This window comes from Euprymna scolopes, chromosome 28 (assembly GCF_053919585.1).
Source record: "Euprymna scolopes isolate OS-2025 chromosome 28, ASM5391958v1, whole genome shotgun sequence".
Lineage (NCBI taxonomy): Eukaryota > Metazoa > Mollusca > Cephalopoda > Sepiida > Sepiolidae > Euprymna > Euprymna scolopes.
Window position 1 is genome coordinate 46,863,924 of NC_136509.1, and position 22,125 is coordinate 46,886,048.

Sequence of the window (22,125 nt, forward strand, 5' to 3'; positions counted from 1 at the left end):
AGTCACATGATTTGGTTGACTCCTGTTCTGCAGTCACCTCTGACCCTTAGATGCCACTCAAGCTTTTCCATTGAAATAACGGCTTTCATTATGTAGCAATATTACCATCCTATCCCCTGCAATTTGTGTTTACCTAATTGTATACAAATGCATTGTTTCACTATTAAATAACCAGAAAATGGTTGAGATATTGTAAAAAAAAACAAAAAAAAAACATAGCGCTAGTCTTTTTCTATACTATTTTTTTTCCCCATGGAAAGTGCTCCACTGAGATCCAATCTGATTTCTCCCTATAAAACATTAACAGCAAGAGCTTATCTAATTGCAGCCCCTACAAAGAATTTTCTTTTCTCTCTCCACCGTGTACTAAAAACCAAATTGAACTTACACGAATAAGGTTTCTTTTCAATAACTTCCCATCAGTGGAATACAATACTATGGTTGTTTTCACGTCCAATGTTAACAAATACTTAATCTACCCTCTTGAATAATCAAATTTTAACCATTCCATCCATTGTTTCTAATCCTCTCATTGTGTTGTTCATCATTCAACTCAAAATCTCTTCAACTCGTATTCTCGCGTGATGTCTGGGCTTTGATATTTTGGTTAGATGTTTTGCCATCCTACTGCCATTAAAAAAGGGCATTTTTTTATTTATTTAAAACTTATTGAGGGCTTCTTATGACTTATATAGAGGGAGGATTAGGTCAGGAGTCGTATACAACCTGTTGAGAAAATGGTTGGATCATTCCATTGCTCCAGAAAGTATCTAAATCTTCCAGTTCAGTTCTAGATTAAAAGTCAGTCTTGGGAGCTTATCAAAACAAGGGTTTCTGTAAAGAGTAAAAATCCAAATATATTTGTTAATGAAATGCATAGCCATTTTCAGAGTTTATAATTACTGGACAACGTACTCCCAAAATTGGACAATCTATAATATAAATCCCACCTGTCTGTTTAAATGTATGTATGTATGTATGTATGTATGCCTAAAACTTTTGATAGATGAATCAGAACGTGACTAAACTGGTATTGTTTTAAATCTCAAACTTTCGGATGACAAATATCGAAAAATTGGGCAAAAACATTAATTCTTTTACTCTTAATGGTGCAGTTTTCTACAAGGAGGTGGGGAGGTCGCTTTTTTGCAGATATTTTCGAAAGTCCTTCACTCTTCGATTGACTAGCCTTAATCTTGATGTTTGTCACTTCCGGTTTTGCAATGAACGCAACAGGAAAGACATCACGTTTTTTTTTTGTTTCCCCCCCCCCCATGTTTTCCTCCTTCGCGGTATGGGTTCGAGCCTGTCTGCCTGCTACCATTTTTTTTTTTTATTTGCTCAACACACACTTTCAAACACCTGGGCAACGCTGGGCACCCAGGCTAATTCTATATAAATAAAACAGATGTATCTATGTGTGTGTGTCTGAATATTTAACTGATAAACTCTTAAACTGCTGGTCACATAAAACTGAAATTAACAGAAAATAGTAATCATATACCAAGGGTGGTTTATAACGATTAATATCTTTGTATGGATGGATGAATAACGCATACAGAAATGTTAGTAAGCGGAAATGTAAAATGTTCATTTCAACTTGTTGATATATTTCTATTACTTTTGTGCATGCGCAAATTCATTCATAACTTAAAGTTGTTTAATTTTACATCTTTATCTATTGATAGCTCAAATGGTAGGAAACAAACACAGCTAGACCGCTAAATATATATTACCCCCTTCCTTCTTCAAACAAGGAGATTATTCCTTGGAAGAGATCTCCTGACAACAGAAAAGATATTACATTGCGACCCCCCTCACCCACTTCCAAAACGAAGAGGTAATGTTTGGGAGGATAGTCTCATGACAATAGAATAGATACTACATTACACTCCACGAAATTAAGTATTGAAAATTACACACAAAAGTAATTTATATGTCTGGCAGTGTACTTAGATATATAGTACAATTAATAGAAATAACAGTATAGATCGGGTTCAAACAAATACCAAAAAATGCACGAATTGTAAATATTGTTGAAATGCAGAGTTACTTCCCTTGTTCCATCCAACTTGACACAAGTTTATTTGAAAGCCACAACGGCTTCATTTTCTGTTTGAATGCTACTTTCGGATTTCATAAAATTTCATTAAAAACCACAAAAAAAAAAAAAAAAAAAAAGATCACCTTTTGATGGAGTGTTTTTAAATGAACCATGATCTAATTCAAATTCATAAATGAATCATAATACAAGTAAATGATAAAAAAAAATGTCTAATTGAATGTTTGCTAGGAGTAATGCAGTGTATTCTATGACCATAAAATAAATTATCCTACTTAAAGAATTTACAACTTTATTCGATATTAAATAACCTGGGTTTGTTTTACAATCCAGAGATTAGAAAGTAGTCAAATACCTAACTGAATAAGTTTTTAGTGTTTTTTATTTAATGTAAAATATTTATTCGGTTCGAAAAATGAGTAATGTCGAGCCTTACACCAGCACAAGAAAAAAAAAATGGCCATGTGGTATCTCATATCTTTTAAGTCTCGGCAATGAGTGAAAAATAAAAAATTATACAAAATGCTGTTAGAAACCCAGCCAATAAATGTCACAGGAACATTTATTGGCTGGGTTTCTAACAGAATTCTTTTTATATTTTAAAGTCATTATTGAGAAATTAGAAAATGAGATACCGTGTGGCTATTTTTCTTGTGCTCGTGTAACGCTCGACACTACTTGCTTTTCGAACCGAGTAAACATTTTACATTAAATAAAAACACTAAATATTTCTCCGGCTCCGTAAAAGAGTAACTTATCTTGCCTTTGGTAACATTTATTTGTTATATATTTGTTTCTTGACTACTTTTTTGAATCTCTGTGGCTTATAAAACGAACCCAGTAACCCGTACGGTTAATATGCCTTAAAATAAGCCAAAACTTTTACCCTTACTTTTCTCTCTATATCGTCCTCTATCTCTCTCTAAATGAGAGAGGTATTTAGTACATTACTTTCCATTTAACAAATGAAACTCTGTTAAAGAACAAAATTATTATTAAAACTACAAACCCTTCATTGTTATTTCTTTTATTTGTCTAGAATGAAAAATGCCATTTCCCCCCCCCCCCCCCATTTTAGCTCTTTCATTTCACCGGCCATCTTAATTCTGCTCCAATAAGCAATCAATCAATAAAAACCTCCATTATGTCACCATGGCTACAATCACCCACTACAAGCTTTCCTTTCAACCCACTTTCCTCATTTATGATATACCCTACTTTACTGTTACTTTCAGTTTTAATCCTTTTGTAGGATTGTTTTTATTTTACTTTTCTTTTCTGTTGGGTAAGGTGAAATAGTGATTCATATTTGATATTATGAAAATAAACTCATTTTATTGCTCTTTTAATTTTATCTTGCTCTTGGCCTAAAGCTAAGAAAAGCCATTTTTCAATAGCTGATTAGTTTCAGGGTGGGGTATGATTTTTTTTTTTTTTTTTTTTTTTTTTCACAAGGCCCACATAAAAATGGCCTTTTCACTGTTCAGTGTAGTACGTTGTTGGTCCTATGCAGTTCTAGGAGGTCTGCCCTGCAAGGCTTTAATCCCTTCTCAAAGAGAGAAGTAATTTATTGCTACTCGCCTGGGACACTTCTACTGAGGAATGCTGACACGGGGTTGCCCAGGAATATTTTGCAGGCCAAAGTGCTCTTCTAGGGAGCTGACTCTTAAATTCCACTTTCTGATCCTTGTGTCACATCTTTCCTCCAAGGGTCAGAGATAAATAAATCATGCTAGAGACAAGAGGTGATTTCAGTTTTGTTCTCCCTTTCATGCATTCACAGATAAATCCTCATTTGACTGTTTAAATATTTTTCGTACCCATTTGTGTACTTAGTGACCTACTATTCTATTTTAAAGGCCACTCATGTTCTAATTTTTAGTTTCGCGCCTACTTCGAATGAATACAAGGTCCTACTTCTATAAACTCGTCTTTGTACATTTGCAGGTGATCATGAAACTGGATATTGGTGATACTTTTTTCACACTAGAGGTGAGGATGGATGTTAGATGACTAAAATTTAAACCCCGTGAATGTGCAAGGAATGAGCAAACTGCACTTTCACCTTCACAAGTTGTGATATTTTTTTTTCTTCGGATTCTTTAGACCAACATCATTATCGTATTCAGTTTAACATCCGTTTTACATGCTGGCATATGGTGAATGGCTTTTTGAAATTGACCTAAAAAATTTACCTATTTCTTCACAGGTCTTTATTTATCCCCCTTTCTCTTAAATCTTTCCTTATAAATTCCTCAAATGTTTTTCTTGGACTTCCCCCTGCCAACTAACCCTACAACTTTGTTCTAACCTATCACTATCATCTATTTTTCAATGTGACCATACTATCAAAGTCTCCTATTCTGCGCACATCTCCCTATACTGCCTAGATTTCATCTTCCTATCAGATTTAAGCATGTCTTTAATACTCACATTATACACCTATTGTATCATCATCATACCATTTCTCTCCATGCAACGCATGTCCTCAACTTTCACTGGCCAGATTTCACTTCCATACATCATCACATTTTAGACTGATAGTCTATTCATTATTGTTTATATATAATAGTGATGAGACGATTGCAATATCCCCCCCCCCCCGATTCAGTTCAATACCGTTACCGATTCTGATTCTATAAAGTTATTTTTTCCCTGATTACTGTAAACACATGTTAAATGTGTATATATTTTCTCAAACGTAAAAACACTTGTGGAGGGATGGTCTATAGGTTTTAATTTTACTAGTAGTTTAAAATTAATGTTTTATTATTACTACCAACAGTGGAAAATAGTTTTAAACACAAATAAAGAGATAATTAAAGGAATCACTTTTGGTATCGGAAAAATGAATAAATATTTTTCAGATACTAATACCCCAAAAGTTATGATTTTTCCGATTCCAATTTTAATTCCGATTAACTATCTCAACACTACTATTTGAGCATTTTTTTTTTTCTACTACTAAACTTAGAAAAATGTCCCGAACCTTGGACGGTCCCTTCCCCCTATAAATCTGGCCCTTAGTCGTATTAACCCTTTTAAATCTTATACCTTGTTCAGGGTGAATGAAAGTAGAAGAAATAAATAAAAATGCTAATGATGATGAAAATTCAACAAAAAACTGGCAAAAGGCTAAAGAACAGAAAAGTAAAAATAAAAAAAAAGAGGACAATCGTTGGAAATAAAAGCTTTGTAACTTTAAACTTATATACCTAATAACTGAAAACATTACAAGAATTTTTGTTGTAAGAAAAAAAGTTCTCATCTTATGAATTGAATTTTAAAAAAAATATATTTACTGGCTGGTTTGACATTTCAAGCTAAAAAGTTAAGCCCAGTTTTTGTTTCTTTGTGATAGAATCTTGAGTTAATCTACAGAAAAATGGGAAAATTATGCAACTGTTTCAAAACTTATTTTATTCCAAATTGTTATTAAATTCTTTGATTTTTAAAATTGTTTGTGATATATTTGCTGATATAACAAAACAGATTCGTGTAGATTGGAATGATATTTTTTTCTTCTAATGTTGATGCAGGAAAAGTTTGGTACTTAGATTTCTAACTTTCAGCATGTTTTATAAAATTAATTTAAAAAATCGTCTAAGAAGAAGTATTGGGAAATCCTTATTTTTTTTAAAGATATTTGTACAAATATATTAAAAATTACAAGAGCTAGCTTCTGAAAATTTGTTTTGTCGATTGAAGCATTAGTCTTGAAATCGTACTTAAAAATGTAATTGATCCAAAAAGTTCCAGAAACCTGAAAACAAATCAAGAGCAATAAAAAAAATGGTTTCAAATTTCAGTCGACCTATTAAACTAAAAATAAATAAAAGAATTTTAAGATTAGAAATGTGATAACACAGTATTGGAGTTATTACTCTTTGACTGTTCCAAATATTTCAAGCATTTTAATTATTTCTTTAAATCTTTTTTCCTCTCTTCTCTTTTCTTCTTTTTTACTTGTTTCCGCTCTTTTCTTGTCCCTTTTTTTCTCTTTTCTTATCCTTTTTTTCTCTTTTCCCCCTTTTTTAATTTTTCCCCTTTCTTTATCTCGTTTCCTCCCCCACTTCTTTATCTCGTTTCATCCCCCCCTTTCTTTATCTCGTTTCCTCCCCCCCTTTCTTTATCTCGTTTCCTCCCCCCTTTCTTTATCTCGTTTCCTCCCCCCCTTTCTTTATCTCGTTTCCTCCCCCCCTTTCTTTATCTCGTTTCCTCCTCCCCTTTCTTTATCTCGCCCCCCCCCCTCCAAAAATAAATAAATTTTAAAATTTTACTGTGTTATACTAGTGCATTTTGATTTCCATAAATAATTGATTTATCATAAAAATGCTTCAGTGTTTATTTATTAAAGTTAAATTCACACAAAAAATCGTACACACACAAAGTGGTTTCATAATTCTTTTTTAATATAAAAATATACATTTCAAAATCTTTGCCAATTTCTTTTCTTGAAACTATATTTCATGGAAATTCTATCGTATGCAACAGGGGGAAAAACTCTTGTTTTTGCTCTTATCACTCAGTTTGGGTCAATATTTATTCATCTATGCTGTGGGATAATCCATTTGTTGAGACGGCAACAGATGTTAGCGTAACCAACCAGGCAAACTACATCTGAGAGCGACACAATTAATATTCCTGTCTAAACAACAAACCATGGAATCGTGAGGAGTGCGTGTGCTTGATGATTGTGATGGATAACATTACAGATTATGGAACCAACCATGCCGATGTCAAATCTTATCAGATTTATTGCATTCATACCGCTACTACTTGGGGAGAAGGTATGAACCCTTTATTCGAATGATGGATAAAATAGCACCATTTGATTACTCCAGCCATTCACTGTTCAGATGTCTCATTGTAATACATCTTCCTATTTCCATAGCTTCTCCCTCACCTCCCAAAAAATGCTGACTTGTGGAACTCTCTTCCTGTTGATGTAGTCTTAGCTTTTCCAGGTTAAGGTTTATAGGCATCATCTGACTTTTGTATTAAGCATCTTTTGTTCTGACGTTTCTGAATTTTTGAGATGAGGATTGGTTATTTGTATTCATCGGACTACTGTTCTCATTTTGAATGTGATTTTCACATTTTGATCGATGTAACATCCGACTTTCTTTAGGTGTATCTTGTCGAACTTAGGAATGTTTCTGTCAAACTTGAGAATTTGGACGGAATTTTGAGCGGAACCCTTTATTTACTTCACGGGGGTAGTGTGCTCTTGTTTCGGCAGCCATGACTAGATAGATGTCCTAAGTAATTTGCAAATGTATTTTTTGGTCGCCCATACTGAGAATTGAACCTTCAACCTTCAGAGGAATATCACTTTTACAATTGATTTTTCTCAGTACGCTAACTGTGGCGCAGATACATCTGAAGAAGGTCGGAGGTTATATCGACCGAAACATTGTGAAAATCACACTCAAGATGAGAACAGTAGTCCGATGAATAACATTACATCTTTTGTTGTTTTGACTCTTTTATATTAAATGGCTTCATATCTTGTCTGGAGCAACTTACATGAAAGAAATTGATTAAATACAACCAATCGTTTATAATATTGTTATTGCAATGTCGTTCACCCTGGTCAGGTTGAGTTGGCTTCTTTTCTAGCATGCACACTATCCCAGACTACGGTAGACTTGAGCAAGGTTGCATGAGATGGTTAACCATTGTCAAAGACGGGTCACTTGGAAACCTGAGAACTCGGTCAGTTCCTCATACGCCTATGTTTTGAAATACTCACCAATATGTTTTAAAGTTTTGATGGTGAAACAAACAAAAATAAATTAAACGAAACTGAATAATCATGAAAGTTTTTTAAAAACTTAAGCAATTTAAAAAAAAAATTTTTTTTTAAAACTTAAGCAATTAAAAAAAAAAATTTTTTAATTGCTTAAGTTTAAAAAAAAAATTTTTTTTTTTTTAAACTTAAGCAATTAAAAAAAAAATTTTTTTTTAAACTTTTATTCACTTCCTAACAAGGTATATTGCCATTAAAAGTATGATGAACTATTGTGATAGGGGCCAGATTTATGGGGGGGGGGGTAAGCTGGGTGAAGAGTTGAGCAGCAAAATGGTTGTCACATTACATCTAAATTTCTGCATGTTGGTACTGTCAGGGAAAGCAGGCAACAGGAAAAGAATTCCAAAGGTAAGCAATTCAAGGAAAAGAAACTCATAGTTGAAAATTATCCGGCATCTAGGGATCTCTCTAATGAAGGAGTGGGATTTAGCAGCTAGTTGGGTGGAATGGAAGTATTTGTGACCCCCCCCCACACACACACACATTTAAAAAAAAAAATTTTTTTTGTGCATCCTATTCTTACAACCACCGATCACTCTCTAAATAACCTTTGTGTTTCCTCCTTTCTACTAACAATTTCTTTTCCATTGTCTCTGCATCCAGGAGCTAATAACTACGCGGAAAATGATGATACTTATATTGATGAGATTGAACTTAGTGACACCAGCGTCACATTTGCTAGTGAGTATTCTCAAGTTGAGCTATACCTCCCCAAAATGCTGCTGGGGGACAGGTACTCCCTATGTTTGCTGGCCTTTTTAGTTTTTGTTATTTTTGCATGAACTTGGTTTTCTTTTACTTTAATATTTTTTAAATATATTATTTAATCATATCTACTTGTTTCTTTTAAAGCGCTTTTATGCTGTGGCAATTCATGGCTTCTTCATTTGTTCTTTTTTAAATGGTGCCATGTATTTGTGCCCAATTATTTTATTTTGTTTACGGCAAACCAGAAGAGTAAGTGACTCAAAGTTAACAAACAGTCAGTCAGTTTTTGATGTTTGACTTCCTGCTTTGGATCGCTTATTCTCCTGATTTTTCAAGTTTTGTACCAATTTTTATTAATTTTATCAAATTGTTCGGTGAAAATTGAGAATAGTTAACACTCCACCACATGTTTATGGCTTTCTAAATAATAAAGGAAAACATAATAAAATATGTTAGTTTTTTTTTTTTTTTTTTTTTTAATTTTAAATAATTTCTTTTACAAAGATAATTAGAAAGCCATTTTTAACATAGGGAAGAAGTAACTTTGTTACATATTCTGTACTTTCACCTTACAATTTAATAAATAAATTTGGGAAACCGAAACTCTTACCAGAAGTTATATTATGGATGAAGCTTAATATCAGGAACTGAATCTGGTAGAACACCATTTGCTGCTAACTTTGAGTCTTTACTCTTCTACTTTGTCTAGTTTACAAATTCTAATCAGGTGGTGACAATGAGCGACCAAAATGTTATTCTTAAATGAAAAGCTTTCTATTCTGTTCCCAGATCGTTTTCCTTATAAAAACTAGTGTCAACTACTGTAAAAAATGTTCTTTTCTTCCTTTGTGTATTTGAAACAAAACTACCATGAACAAAGTTTCTTTCCAAGAACTTCCCATCTGTAGAATACAATACCACATGAGATACTTCCCAGCTGACTAGAGCATGGTCATTTTTCAAGTCTAATGTTAACAAATTCCTGTCAAGCCACCCACTTAAATAATCAAATCCTGATCATTTAGCCATTATTTCCAATCCTCTTAAAGTTGATATTCGTCACCAACTAACATTATAAAATGTAAGAGTTTTTCATGGTAAACAACTGATGATCCTTAAAATAGTATTTAAGACTAGCATAAATTCACAGAAGCAAACTAATGCAGTGATTGCAAGAGATTGACTTACAAGCAAAGGAGTTTTCTAAGGACTTGAGTTGAGAATAAAAGTTTTTTTTGAAAAACTTCCAAAACATGTATATATATGCGATTGAAGTATAAACACTCTTCCGCAAATAATTTTTTCTATATGCAGGATTTTTGTTTTTCTTTGCCAATGTACTTTAGATTTAGATCTAAATTTACAAGCGATTTTGATAACTTCAACAGGAAAACTGACTTGCTCTTATTTTTGTATTTTTAAAAAATTTATATTTATATATTTTTTGTTGCATCTAAATTAAATTTGCTTTTGTATCCAAGCTTCATTTTGTTCAAAAAAAATGTTGTCCTTTATTTTATTTGTCCAAAATGAAGATGTATTTTATTGTCTGAGTATTTGTTTCTTTATTTCTGCTTTGCTCGGCTGGTCAGCTTTTTCATTTCAGATAACCACTCAGTAAGTCTTTAACTAAAAACCAGCCTTTTTTTTTTGTTTGTTTTTACATTTTTTTGTTTTGTTGTTTACATTTTGTTTGTTTACATTGTTTTCTTACATCGTCTTTTTTCTTACATCTTTTTTCTTACATCTTTTTTTTTTTTTTTTTAATAAAATGACAGTAAGTCTTGAATTAAAAACCAGACTTTTTTTTTTTTTGCACGTTTTGAAAACGTTGTTGTCCAAAAAAGTAATTTTTTTACCCCCTAAAATATGTTAAATAGAGCCCACCATCTAGTGATACTAAGAGCAAGTAGGATTTGTAATCAAATAAAGAAAATTGAAAAAAAAACAAAAAAAAAAAAAAAAACAGAAAAACCTTTTGGGTTCTTACATTATAATCACATTTATATATTCATAGTTGTCTTATTCAGATTATGTTCTCATTTTCGGTATTATTTGCACAACATTTTGGTTGATGTAACCACTCACCTTAAGGTGTATCTTGTTGAAGTCTGGTATCTTTCTTTCTGCTAGGACCCATGGCATAGTGGATAAAGTATTTGGTAAAATTCAGTTGTAAATTATACTCTTTTTGAAGTTGAAGGTTTTAATCCTCGGTGCAGGCATAAGTGTATCAGAATTTTGGGGGAATTTTTGACACCCCCTAACACAAAACTGCGAATAAAATATAAAAAACTCGTAATTTCTCTTTTTAAAGTGGGTTGTTTATTTTCTTTATGGATTATACTTCCAAAATAAACTATTAAAGTTGTTTAAAAGATAATAGAAATATTATTTTTTTATTTAAAAAAAAAAAACAGTGTTTACAAGGTGCCGGCACACCTTCATGCAGCCATTTTATTTTTTTTTTACGTAATAAAATCAGTTGAATTTTACGAGTTCTTTAAAAATCTATCAAAATTTTTTTATTGGTTCAATTTTTACGATATTTTCAGGGTCAGTGTTAAATTTTATGCTCTTTTCAATAAATCGAATATAATATTTTAGACAAGGGTTTTTTTTTTAATTCACCCCCCCCCATTTTAAAATGTCTATTAAAATTTAAATAATTAATTTACGTACCAAAGTTTTATATATCACAAATTGAAGATAAAAGATCAATAAATAAGATAGTCTAATTTAAAAGAAAAAAAAGTGTTTTAGGAAATTTTTTTTTGTTTTAGGAAACTTTTTTTTTTTTTAAACCACATTGATTTTTTTTTTTAAGTGGGAGCTTTTGTTAAGTAAATATTGTCAAGTAAATATTGGATGCTGACGACAATTTTTTCTATTTCATTCAGTGTTTTCTTTTTTAGATATTTAAAAAAGAATTCACTCGATAAAGAAGAATTAAAATATATCAAATCAAAAATGTATGTATTTCTTTGAGAAAAAAAAATTCGACTGTTTTTTTTTTTTTTTTTTTTTTTTTAAAGGCAAAAACTTAAGTAAAATTTGACTATTTTTCAACTGTGGGGACACATATTTCTTCATGCACAAAGCTAGATGGCTAACGCGAATGTGTGGTTTTTATTTCCTTCTGTCCATCCGTAGTTCAAAACAAGAACAAACACTACTTCTGCTGTTTCGATAACAACGTAAAAATGCTTATGTAATGGCGGCTTTTTTAAATAGTTGTTTATAAAAATTCTTTTATTTAAAAAATAAATGGAATTTAAAATATAAATATGGATAAATTCTTGACAATGCAGAATGGAAGTACACATTGAATAGTATTTTTTATAGGTAAGTGATTTTTTGGAATTTATATATATTTTTTATTATCGAATTAAGTAAAATGTTGTTGATTTTCTTCAAATCTTTTTTAAAGAAAACCGATTTAAAAAAAAAACAAAACAAATATTGCATAATTTGCTATTAAACCTTTATTTTTTTAAAATTTAGTCTTTGCTCCTTTAATTGAAAAACAATTAGGGTTTGAATTACATTTTTCAAGTAGTTATAAGCTTGGAAAGATAGATCGAATTATTCAATTTTTTTCACGCATTTTTAATGTCGGTTTCTGACACTGCTAGAGCAGGCGACACTTAAAATACAATTACAAATTATTTAGGACTCTTGCCCAGTCATATCTGATAAAACGAGAGCATGCGACCTCTGTGGATTAAATGAAAGGTTTTGCTTGAAATTTCTTGCAGATTCTAGAGTTCAACAAGATACACCTGAGGAAGGTTGGAAGTTACATCCACTTAAACATTGTGCAAATAACACTGAAGATGAGTACAGTAGCCTGAATAATTTAAATAATATGAATTATCAATCCTCATCTAAAAAAAATTCAGACACATAATCTCTTATTATATAGATATACACAATGCTTCAAACAAACTACATTAATTTATATTGTCATGTTTCTGCAAGTGTGCCATTCATCCTTTTACAGATGATAAACTGATGAATATCATTAAATCAATCCTCATCTCAAAAATTTAGAAACATAATATCAAAGTAACGTTGGAATGGTTTCTGGTGTGGCGTGATTGTGATAGATCCAGTCCTGCACGGTGGAACCAATCGCTTCATTTGTCTCCATGACGGTTGATTGGAGACCAATGTATTTTGATTGTTTGTGGTTCTTCTCTGATCCAGCCATTTGTTCAGAATTGAGAAAATGTAAACTTTTTAAGGTATTAGAATTTTAAAAATTTTTACCTGTTTTCCAATGCCAAAAACAATTCTTGTAATTGTTTATTATTTGGTTTGTTTTTTGCTTAAAATATCATTTCCGATTACTGCTACTAAAGATAAAATGGTAAATATTTATTGATTTTTAAGCTACCAACAAAATTAGACTATAGATCACCCACCTTACAAGTGTATTTTTCCCTAAAAAAATATACCTTATATCACGTGTTCTTATGATAATCTAAAGAAAAATAACTATATAGCTAAGTAGTGATTTAGTGATTTTTAAAAGAATTGGAATCAGTAGTTGTATCGGATTTGGGAAAAACTTTCAAATCACTTCACTAATATATATATATATACTAGTAGTTCAGCCCAGCTTTGCTCGGGCCCTATGTACTGTTCATACATTTATGTGCATACATATATTATACAAAAAAATACTTTGCAAGGATGCGATATAGGTAAAATACTTTTGCTTGTTTTCTTTTCCTTATAAGGGAAATGGTTTCCATAATGTTTTATTGTTAAAGTGTCTTTTATTCAATAAGTCTGAAGAAAGGCTATTGTGAAAATTTTCAGACAATATAATGTTTGGATTTGTCCGAATAGTCTTGAAACAATTGTAACTAACGATGAAATACATTATTTGTTGCTATCAACCCATTCTTTGAAGTCTTGGTTTTTGTTAAAACAATATATATATATATATATATATATTAAAGTTTGACTTCTGTCCAGGTAATCTACATCTAAAATTTCAAGTGTTTAGACCTAAAATTGGCTGAGGAGTTTGTTAGTCTGCAACGGTCAACTCTTTCAGCTTAGACCTCTTGGTAGCCAAATTTTCTCCCAAAAACTGATTAAAAAGCTTGCATGTTTGAATACACTATGTAAAGTTTCAAATGTTTAGACTCAAAATTGGCTGAATAGCTTGCTAGAGACCACAAAGGTAAAAAATTTTTTAACTTTGACTCCAATTTGACCCCTTAATTTGTTGTGACTCAAATGAAATTAAAAAGTTGGATCCATGTCCAGGTAACCTACATCTAAAATTTCAGGTGTTTAGACCCCAAATTGGTAGAGTTTGGTAGAAGTTTCAAAGGTTAAATCGTTGAACTTTGACCCCTTGACAGCTAAATTTCTGGCCGAAAACTGAATAAAAATTTTTTTCCCAAATCTCAATACCACTTATGTTAAATCTCGAGTCTGTAGACTGAAAATTGACAGAGTTGTTTGGTAGGGAAATGTACACACACAGACAAGTCCAGTTATTATTAATGCAAACAGGAAATAATAACAACACATTCGTGAGTTCATAATAAAAAAAAGAAATAAGACATTCATGAACATTAAAACACGTAGGCCCTGGGTTCGGTACACCTCGCTGAAATAAAAATATGGGGAGACTCTTTCAAAACCAGAAATATACAATAGACGACGAACAGCGTATGAAAATAACGGAAAACACGACATGCAATGGTAATATTTTTGAAATTAAATTTTATCATAAAACAAATGTATGGTAACTATGGTAGGGGAGGAATAATGTAATTAAGTGAAAATAAAAAAAAAAGAACAAAACTTGTCGACTCTATGCTCTTTTATTTTCACTGTTTCATAATCATTGATACTTTTTGATAAAAATAATCCATATTGTGAGATGATAGCTGTAAGAATAGGATTTTTTTTTTTTTTTATCATAAATAGTTTGTATTTTAATGGTTTGATCGATTGATCTGTGAGAGTATTGATCTGCATTTCTTTTGTCTTTCTATTGACACATGCAACATTTGACCAGCTGTAGGGATTGGCATTGTTCCATTCCTAATGAATTCTGCTCTACTCAGTGTATCACACCCTGCAAAAGCTTGTACATACGCACACATATATAGAACTTGAACACACACACACACACACACACACATATATATAACTTGAATATACACATATATAGAACATGAACACACACAACTTGAATACCCACTAGACACTATTCTCGAGTGTCTAAGGTCTTTCTATACAGATATTTGTCAGGACAATTTGGCATGAGAATATTTCAACTCCTTATATCCACTCAATGTAAATATCCCTGACAAAGCTGGCAAGCAGCTAAATCCCACCCCTAGATGTCAGAAAGTCTTTTATTCTAATAGTTAATTTTCTCGAATTGCTAGACTTTGGAATTCCCTTTTGGGTCCCTGCTTCCCTGACTGTACTGACATGCAGAAGTTCAAATGCAATGTAAACAGACATCTTGCTGTTCAACTCCCTAAATGGTATCTCTACAAATTATGTCCCAGATAGTAGCCCCTACACCAAAGCAGCACTGTGCCTTGTTTGCAATAAAAGAAAAAAGTTCCCACTACAAGTAAACCCTGACCAAATATTTAAAATAATGTAGGATTCGAAGCCCAAATGAAAATATACTATAACATAATAACTGGTCGATTAGTGAGAAGATAAAGTATTAGCCCCCCCCCCAAAAAAAGAGGATTCTTTAATTGTTAAGAACTTCAATTGAAAAGTGAACACATTTCTTGGTTGTGTGCAGTCACGTCATTACTATAAACAGCTTAGTTTTCCTTCTGTTTCTTTCTTTATAATAAAGGACAAAAATCGTGTTCTTGGATTGAATAGTTTTTGTTGGTCTCCAGACAAAAGGAGGATGGACCTGTAAATTCACCCTTGTTTGTTCGTCTGTTTTTTGGTGCACACTTTTCTCAATAACTGCACTTTGGGATTTTAAAAAATTTTGCACAAACATTAAACATGATATGAGTAAAAAAAAAAAGTAACGTATTTTCCAGGAAAACTCCGGTTGCCCTCCTAAGAGTGCCCTTCGGGTTAAAATGGCTAAAATGAACACTTTTGTGCTTATTAAAAAAAATTGATGCCTTGGATTTTTATAAAACTTTCTGAAAAGTTGCAACTAACTGATTTCTATATAATTTTGTTTGTCTATACTTCGTGATAACTCTTGGTTGTGCCCCAGGGGCTTTTTTTAGGGCTAATAAAAACACTCCATTTTTGGAACTATTTTACCATATTTGTCCAAATTTTTCTGTGTATGTCTATTTAGCAGTTTTGCATGGTGCTGAACTCAACTTGAAATATGTTAAGGCCTTGGGGACTTTTGGGGCTAAATGGGGGTGGGGAGCAAATGATGGACTTAGTCATTTCTTTTTTTGCATGGTGCAGAACTCAAATTTACATATGTTGAGACCTAAAACTGCATCATTTGTTCATTTTTAGCAGGACTTGAGGTCCTCTGGGGACTTTTGGTGCTAAATCGGGAGGGGGGAAATGCTGAACTTAGTCATTTTTTTTATATATATTTATATAGTGTGAAGGTAAGGAACTCTGTGTGCTGAAAGAAGTTTTCAGTTGGTGCCGGCACTTCGTGTTGTCTGCCTTGCTCTTTGTTGGCCTTAATGACTGCTGATTTCTGTGATGGATTTCATCGCTGGCAAGTTTTACCAGGTATGACCTTGGCTCATCAGCAATCTGCACAATCTTTCCAGGTTCTCAGAGTCTGGTTCTTTTGTTCTGAACATGAACCTGTTGACTAGTATGTAACTGTGTTTGTTGATGGCTATTCTTTCAGCCATACCACTTTTTTGTTTCTTCTTTGCTCTTCTCTAGCTCTACCTTTGTTTGTTTCGATACCAGTGAGGGTGCTCATGAGTCTTCCATTCAATAACTCTGCTGGGGGATTTGATTTGAGCTGATAGTGGTGTGGCTTTGTAAGCCATCATTATTAGATGGCTATTTGTTTGTCTCTTGCACTTTCAACAACTTTTTACAGATACCCATTATCCTCTCTGCGAATCCATTTGACTGGGGATGATGTGGTAACAAGGTAGTGTGCCTGAAGTTGTAAGATTTGGCAAAATCTGCAAACTCTGTACTGGAATACTGTGACCCATTGTCGCTGTATACTTTCTCTGGAATGCCTTGTGCTGCAAACAGGAGTTTCATTTGTCAAATTACTGCAGCTGATTTTGTTGAGTGGAGATCCCGTATGAAGGGGCTGTAGCTGTAATGGTCCTCCACTAGTAAAAATTCTGTATCTTCCATGTTAAGTATGTCTGTACTACCATGGTTAAGAAGGGGTCTCATGCTGATGTAGTGTTTCTGATGGGATATTGGGTTGTTAGTTCTATGTCCTCGTTGATACCGATCCAGAAAACTGCTGTTTGGGCTAGTAAACGCGTTTTCTCTATCCCCTTGTGGGATGAATGTAGTTGTTGTAGGATGTACGGTCAAAGTGAGAGAGGTATAATGATTTTATTGCCTTTAAGGAATATCCCATCCTGGAGTCCAATTTCATCCCTATAGTTCCAGAAAGCTTGTACGTGAGAGTGTCAGTTGCATCGATTTGCTGGCCATCCAGACATGTGTTCGTGAGCTCTTTTAATACTGGGTCTTTGGCTGTTTCTGCCTTGATATCTTGGACACGAATTGGAGATGCATTGAGGTGTTAAGTAGGTGTATGTTGATGTCTATATCTGGGTTTGTTGATAGCCTGGACATGCAGTCGGCCATTGGGATGGATTTTTCTGGATTGTATTTGGCTGTGAAGTCATAGCCTTGGATTTCAAGTAACATTTTTGCTAACCTTTGTGATGCATTAGCAAGATTCTTTAAGGCTATTGATTCTAGCAATTTGTGATCTGTTTGTATTGTCACTGCTTGTCCCCATACATAGTGATGGAATTTTTCCAATCCAAAAACCACTGCTAGCATTTTGTGTTCTATGTTGGAGTATCTTGTCTCTGGCCTTGACAGAGTTTTGCTTGCTAGAGCAACTGGCATTCCATTTTGGATGAGGGCTGCACCTAGTCCATCTGATGATGCATCTACTTGTATATTGATTGACACTTTTGGGTCAAAATATTGGTTTTCCTATCTCCTTTTTTACACTGTTCAGTGCCATGTGTTCCTGTTCTGTCCAAATAAATTGCTTTTTTGTCAACAGAAGGTTTCTGAGTGGCTTGGTTAGCATTGCCGGTTGTGGCGAAAATTTAAGTAATTTGTTAGCTCCAGAAAGCTTGCTAGTTGTTTTTCGTCTTTTGATGGTTTTCTAGAAGTGTAAGCCATGTTTAGTTTCAGAACAGTTTCCGATGGTTCATTGTTCTAAACAAGTCTTGAGAGGTGACTGGTTTGCAGTAGACAGTTCCACAGAGCAAAAGATTCTTACCGTGTCGAGACGGAAAAAACATGTGAAATTGCTACTGAAAAGGTTTCATATTTATGGAGCAATTCTGGTTTGATTGGTTGGTAGCAAACGTGAATTAATTCGATTCGTCAGTTCCTAGCAGCATCATTTATAAATAGAATCGTCCAACTGTGTGGGGTCATACGCCATTATGAATCAAAAATATTGCAACACGTTTAATCTGGATGATTGCTTCTATCTTCTTTGGGTCTGGTTTCAATTCATCCCTTGATATGACATGATCAAAAAAGAAGATTTCTTGTTTGTGGACCACTAATTTGTCTGGGTTGAACTTGCAGTTCTTAGACCAAGCTCTTTCTAGGAGTTCCTTGAGTGTTTTGTCATGATTGCTGCCATCCTTCTCAAATCCAACAATAACGGTGTCATCCGATATTGAGAGGACCTTTGTGATGTCTCCAAAAGTCTCAAACATAGCTTGCAGAAATTCATCTTGCGCACTCTTGACCCCCATTAGGAAGTGCTTAAATGTATAGCATCCTTTGGGGTGGTGAATGTAGTTAGCTTTCTTGATTTTTTTTTTTTTATCCAGTTTCATATTCCAGTAGCCAGATTTCATATCAACTACTGAGAACTATTTTACTCTATGAAGTCTGGAGATGATTTCCTCAAATGTTGGTGTTATGAAGTGTAGCCGCAACACTGCCTTGTTTAAATCCTTAGGGTCCAGGCGTAGCCTGACAGGTCTGTTGGCTTTTATGATGCATACAAAAGAGTTGACCTAGGATATCTGTTTTGTTACAGGAGTTATTATATCCTGGGCTACAAGGGAGTCTAGCTCTGCTTTGAATTTCTCTTTCAAGGCTATTGATACCCATGGGGGTGAATGTATTACTGGAGGTACTGACGAGTTAATCCTAATGCTGTACTCTCCTAGTAGGCACCTGATGTCTTTGAAGATGTCAGCAAATTCCTTGATTATGCATTCTTTCTTTCACATCTCTTTCTGGTTTTGATTGCATTGCTGCAGTTGAACTGGTCTGGTCTTGCTTAGAAATATTGGTCCCTATTGTAAAATTAAGGGTCACTAGTCCCAGTTTCCTAAAGGTCAAGTAGCATGGGTCCATTCCTTTTTACCATGTGGAAGTTGGCACTTGTAAATTTATCGCCATATCTGATTTCTAGGTGGCATACGCCCACTTGGTCGATTGGGACACCACCAAAGGTGAATAGTCGGATTGGAGTGTCTTGCAATTATTTAAACCCTTCTCACGGGATGAGGTTGCTCATGGTACCTGTGTCCACCTTTGCATTTATTTTTATTTGTGATCTTTTGTTCCCTACTCTCAATTCTACATCCGCCTCTCTAGCGTCTGCTGGAGTATGGGATTTTGCTATTTTTGAGCCCTGATATGGTATGGAAGTCGTATGGTATGAGTGGTCGTCTACCTCATCGCTGTGCATTGTTATATTGTGGGCATTTCTATTTCTTGGTGTTTTTGTTGATCTTGGAGGCCTATCTTGTTTACAAGTAGTCTTCCATTTCTCTGGTGCAGCAAGCGACTGCAAAATGCCCTGTCCTCTGGCACTTCTCACAGGTTTTTCCTTTTGCTGGTCATTTGTCTCTGTAATGGCCTTTTCCACAAAGAGTATTATAAAAACTGTTACTTTTCTCAGCTGTTATTGCATGAGCATCTTATGTTTTTCCCCCAGGAATTTGTGGTGCACCACGTGTGTTTTGTATTGCTTCCACTTTCTTCAATGTTGTCTCTTCTGTCTCTGCAACGTGTAATGCCTCTCTGATACTGAGGTTATTTCCTTCCTTGAGTAAGGATTTTTGTGTGGACTTGATGTTCGGTTCAAAAATGAAAAGGTAGACCAGAAGAGTTTTCTCAACAGGGGGATCGTACTTACACGGTTTCATTATTTGCCTCAATCTCTTCAAAAATGCATGGGCTGGTTCATCAGTTTGTTGTCGGCACTGTAGGAGCTGGTATCTTGAGATACGAAATTTTGACCTCGGCTGTATGTATGCACGAAATATTTTGATGTAGTTTTCTACATTACGCGCTTCACTTACCTCAAATTCAAATGTGTCACTCAAATCTTGGCTTTCAATCACCGACCACAGCAACAGATAATTCATTTTTACTTTCCCACTTACATCCTTGAGAGATTCGTTAAAATGCAACATAACCTGTCGAACGAATCTGTCGAAATCTTTTGGTAAATTGGTGCTCTACCAATCCATAAAGGGGAGTTATTTGATAAGCAATTGTTGACAAAGAGAATTAGCACACTTAAAGAAACGAAAAAAAAATTTTTTTTTAATTTTTTTTTTTTTATTGATTCACAAAGTTGACTGATTGGCATACGGTATTTGTTTACAATGAGTGGCAGAGCAATAGTTTGTTTGTGTTGTTTGCTTTTATAAAAATAACAATAACGAATCACCTACCTTACGGTGAGTCTTGTCTTCACCTTTAACAATGTTTCCTTGCGAAGGAGGAAAAGAACGTGTGAAAAAAAAAAATCGTGACGTCTTTGCCGTTGCGTCCATCGCTAAACCGGAAGTGGCAAAGGTTTAAATTAAGGCTAGTCTTTCGAAAATATTGGCAAAAAAAGCGACCCCCTCCATGTAGAAAAGTGCCCAGTTGAGGGTGAAGGAACTAATGTTTTCAGCCAATTTTTTTATATTTGTTGTCCGAAGAGTCGTAACAATACTGATCTTGTGAAAATCAGTCGCCGCTGTCGAAAGTTTTAGGGAAACATACATACATATATTTAAACAGACAGGTGAAATTTATATTTTAGATGAGAAAAGAAATTAAAATTAAGTTGAAATTCACAATCAAATTTATTGTTCGACCAAATACTCCAAAAAAACAGTTTACAAAGTCCTTATTCCGCTGAGTTTTTAAGAATGCTATTCTTCTCATCAGAGGACAAAAAGAAATTAGCAAATAAATTTGATTATAAATTTCAACTTACAGTTTAAATTTCTTTTCTCTTATAATAAACTCTACTGTTTTATTTGGTTGGGATTAAAATATCTATATATAAATACTGGTATTCATATATAGATTGAAGTTTGCCTTTGCTTATATCAGGTAAACACTGCATCTCCTTTGATTTCATTATTTTATCTATCTATCATATATATATATATATATATATATATATATATATATATATACTGGTAGTAAAATTAAATATTGAAATGCTCATCTCTTTGGTTCTATGAGACAAAACTACATGAAAATTTGCATGCTTTTTGAAGGTTATAATACTATTCTATGGTTAAAATTTTGTGACAATTGCCAAAAAAGAATCTATATTTTCAAACCAATAAAATATGCCCAAATTTGCTTTCATTTGTGTGTGTATATATATATATATATATATATATATATATAGTGTCCTGCAGGCCAGCTTCGGTTTTGCTGCTTCAGTTGTCTCCTCTGTGGCCTTGCCAGGCCATTAATATATATAGATATACCACCTTTTTTGGCAATTTTACAAGTTCCAAATCTCAGCGACTATTGATCAGAATTTAACAAATGAAAGCTTGTTGGAAAGATAATGAATTGTGTAGTGAGCTATGTGCCCTTAAGGTCGCACATTAAGGGGATTATCCATAACCAATTGTTGGCACTTTTTTACAGCCATAAAATGTTTCAGTAAAGGTGCAGTATCTTTCCACCCTCAAAAAATCCTTTAAAATTACCACTAGTAAAGGTTTTCGATGGTGCTGAAAACGAAAATAACATTTACAATTCCAGGAAACGAGAAGTTTCCAAGATATGAAGAAATTTTAGTTTCGAAACTGGGGGATCACTTTTCTATATTAATTTAATGTAAAATGACCACCTTCTTTATAGCCACCTTTTTTTTGGGGGGGACTGGTATTTTTTTTTTTAAGGGGTGGTGTTTATTTGGTAATTGTGGCCTGGCAGACCAGCACAAAACCTAACTTAAAAAACTTGTTTTCTATAGGTTTTCAGGCACATTTAATTCTCCACAAATAAGTATTTTTCCGAGTATTAAGTAAAAATATGCACATGTTTACGCGTACAACAATGGCCACCACTTATAACATAAAGAATCACATTGCTT

General features: G+C 33.5%; 1 protein-coding gene across 6 annotated transcripts in view; it reads left to right on the forward strand.

The window, feature by feature from the left end:
* LOC145249588 (anoctamin-4-like) overlaps positions 1–22,125 on the forward strand; it is a 248,964-nt gene that overhangs the window by 102,100 nt on the left and 124,739 nt on the right. For 3 of the 6 annotated variants that reach the window (XM_080111286.1, XM_080111288.1, XM_080111287.1), the window contains one exon: positions 8,481–8,558. The exons of the other annotated variants lie outside the window; for them this stretch is intronic. In XM_080111286.1, the coding sequence (XP_079967412.1) occupies positions 8,481–8,558 (78 nt within the window). The remainder of the gene's footprint in view (positions 1–8,480; positions 8,559–22,125) is intronic. 6 annotated transcript variants of the gene reach the window in all.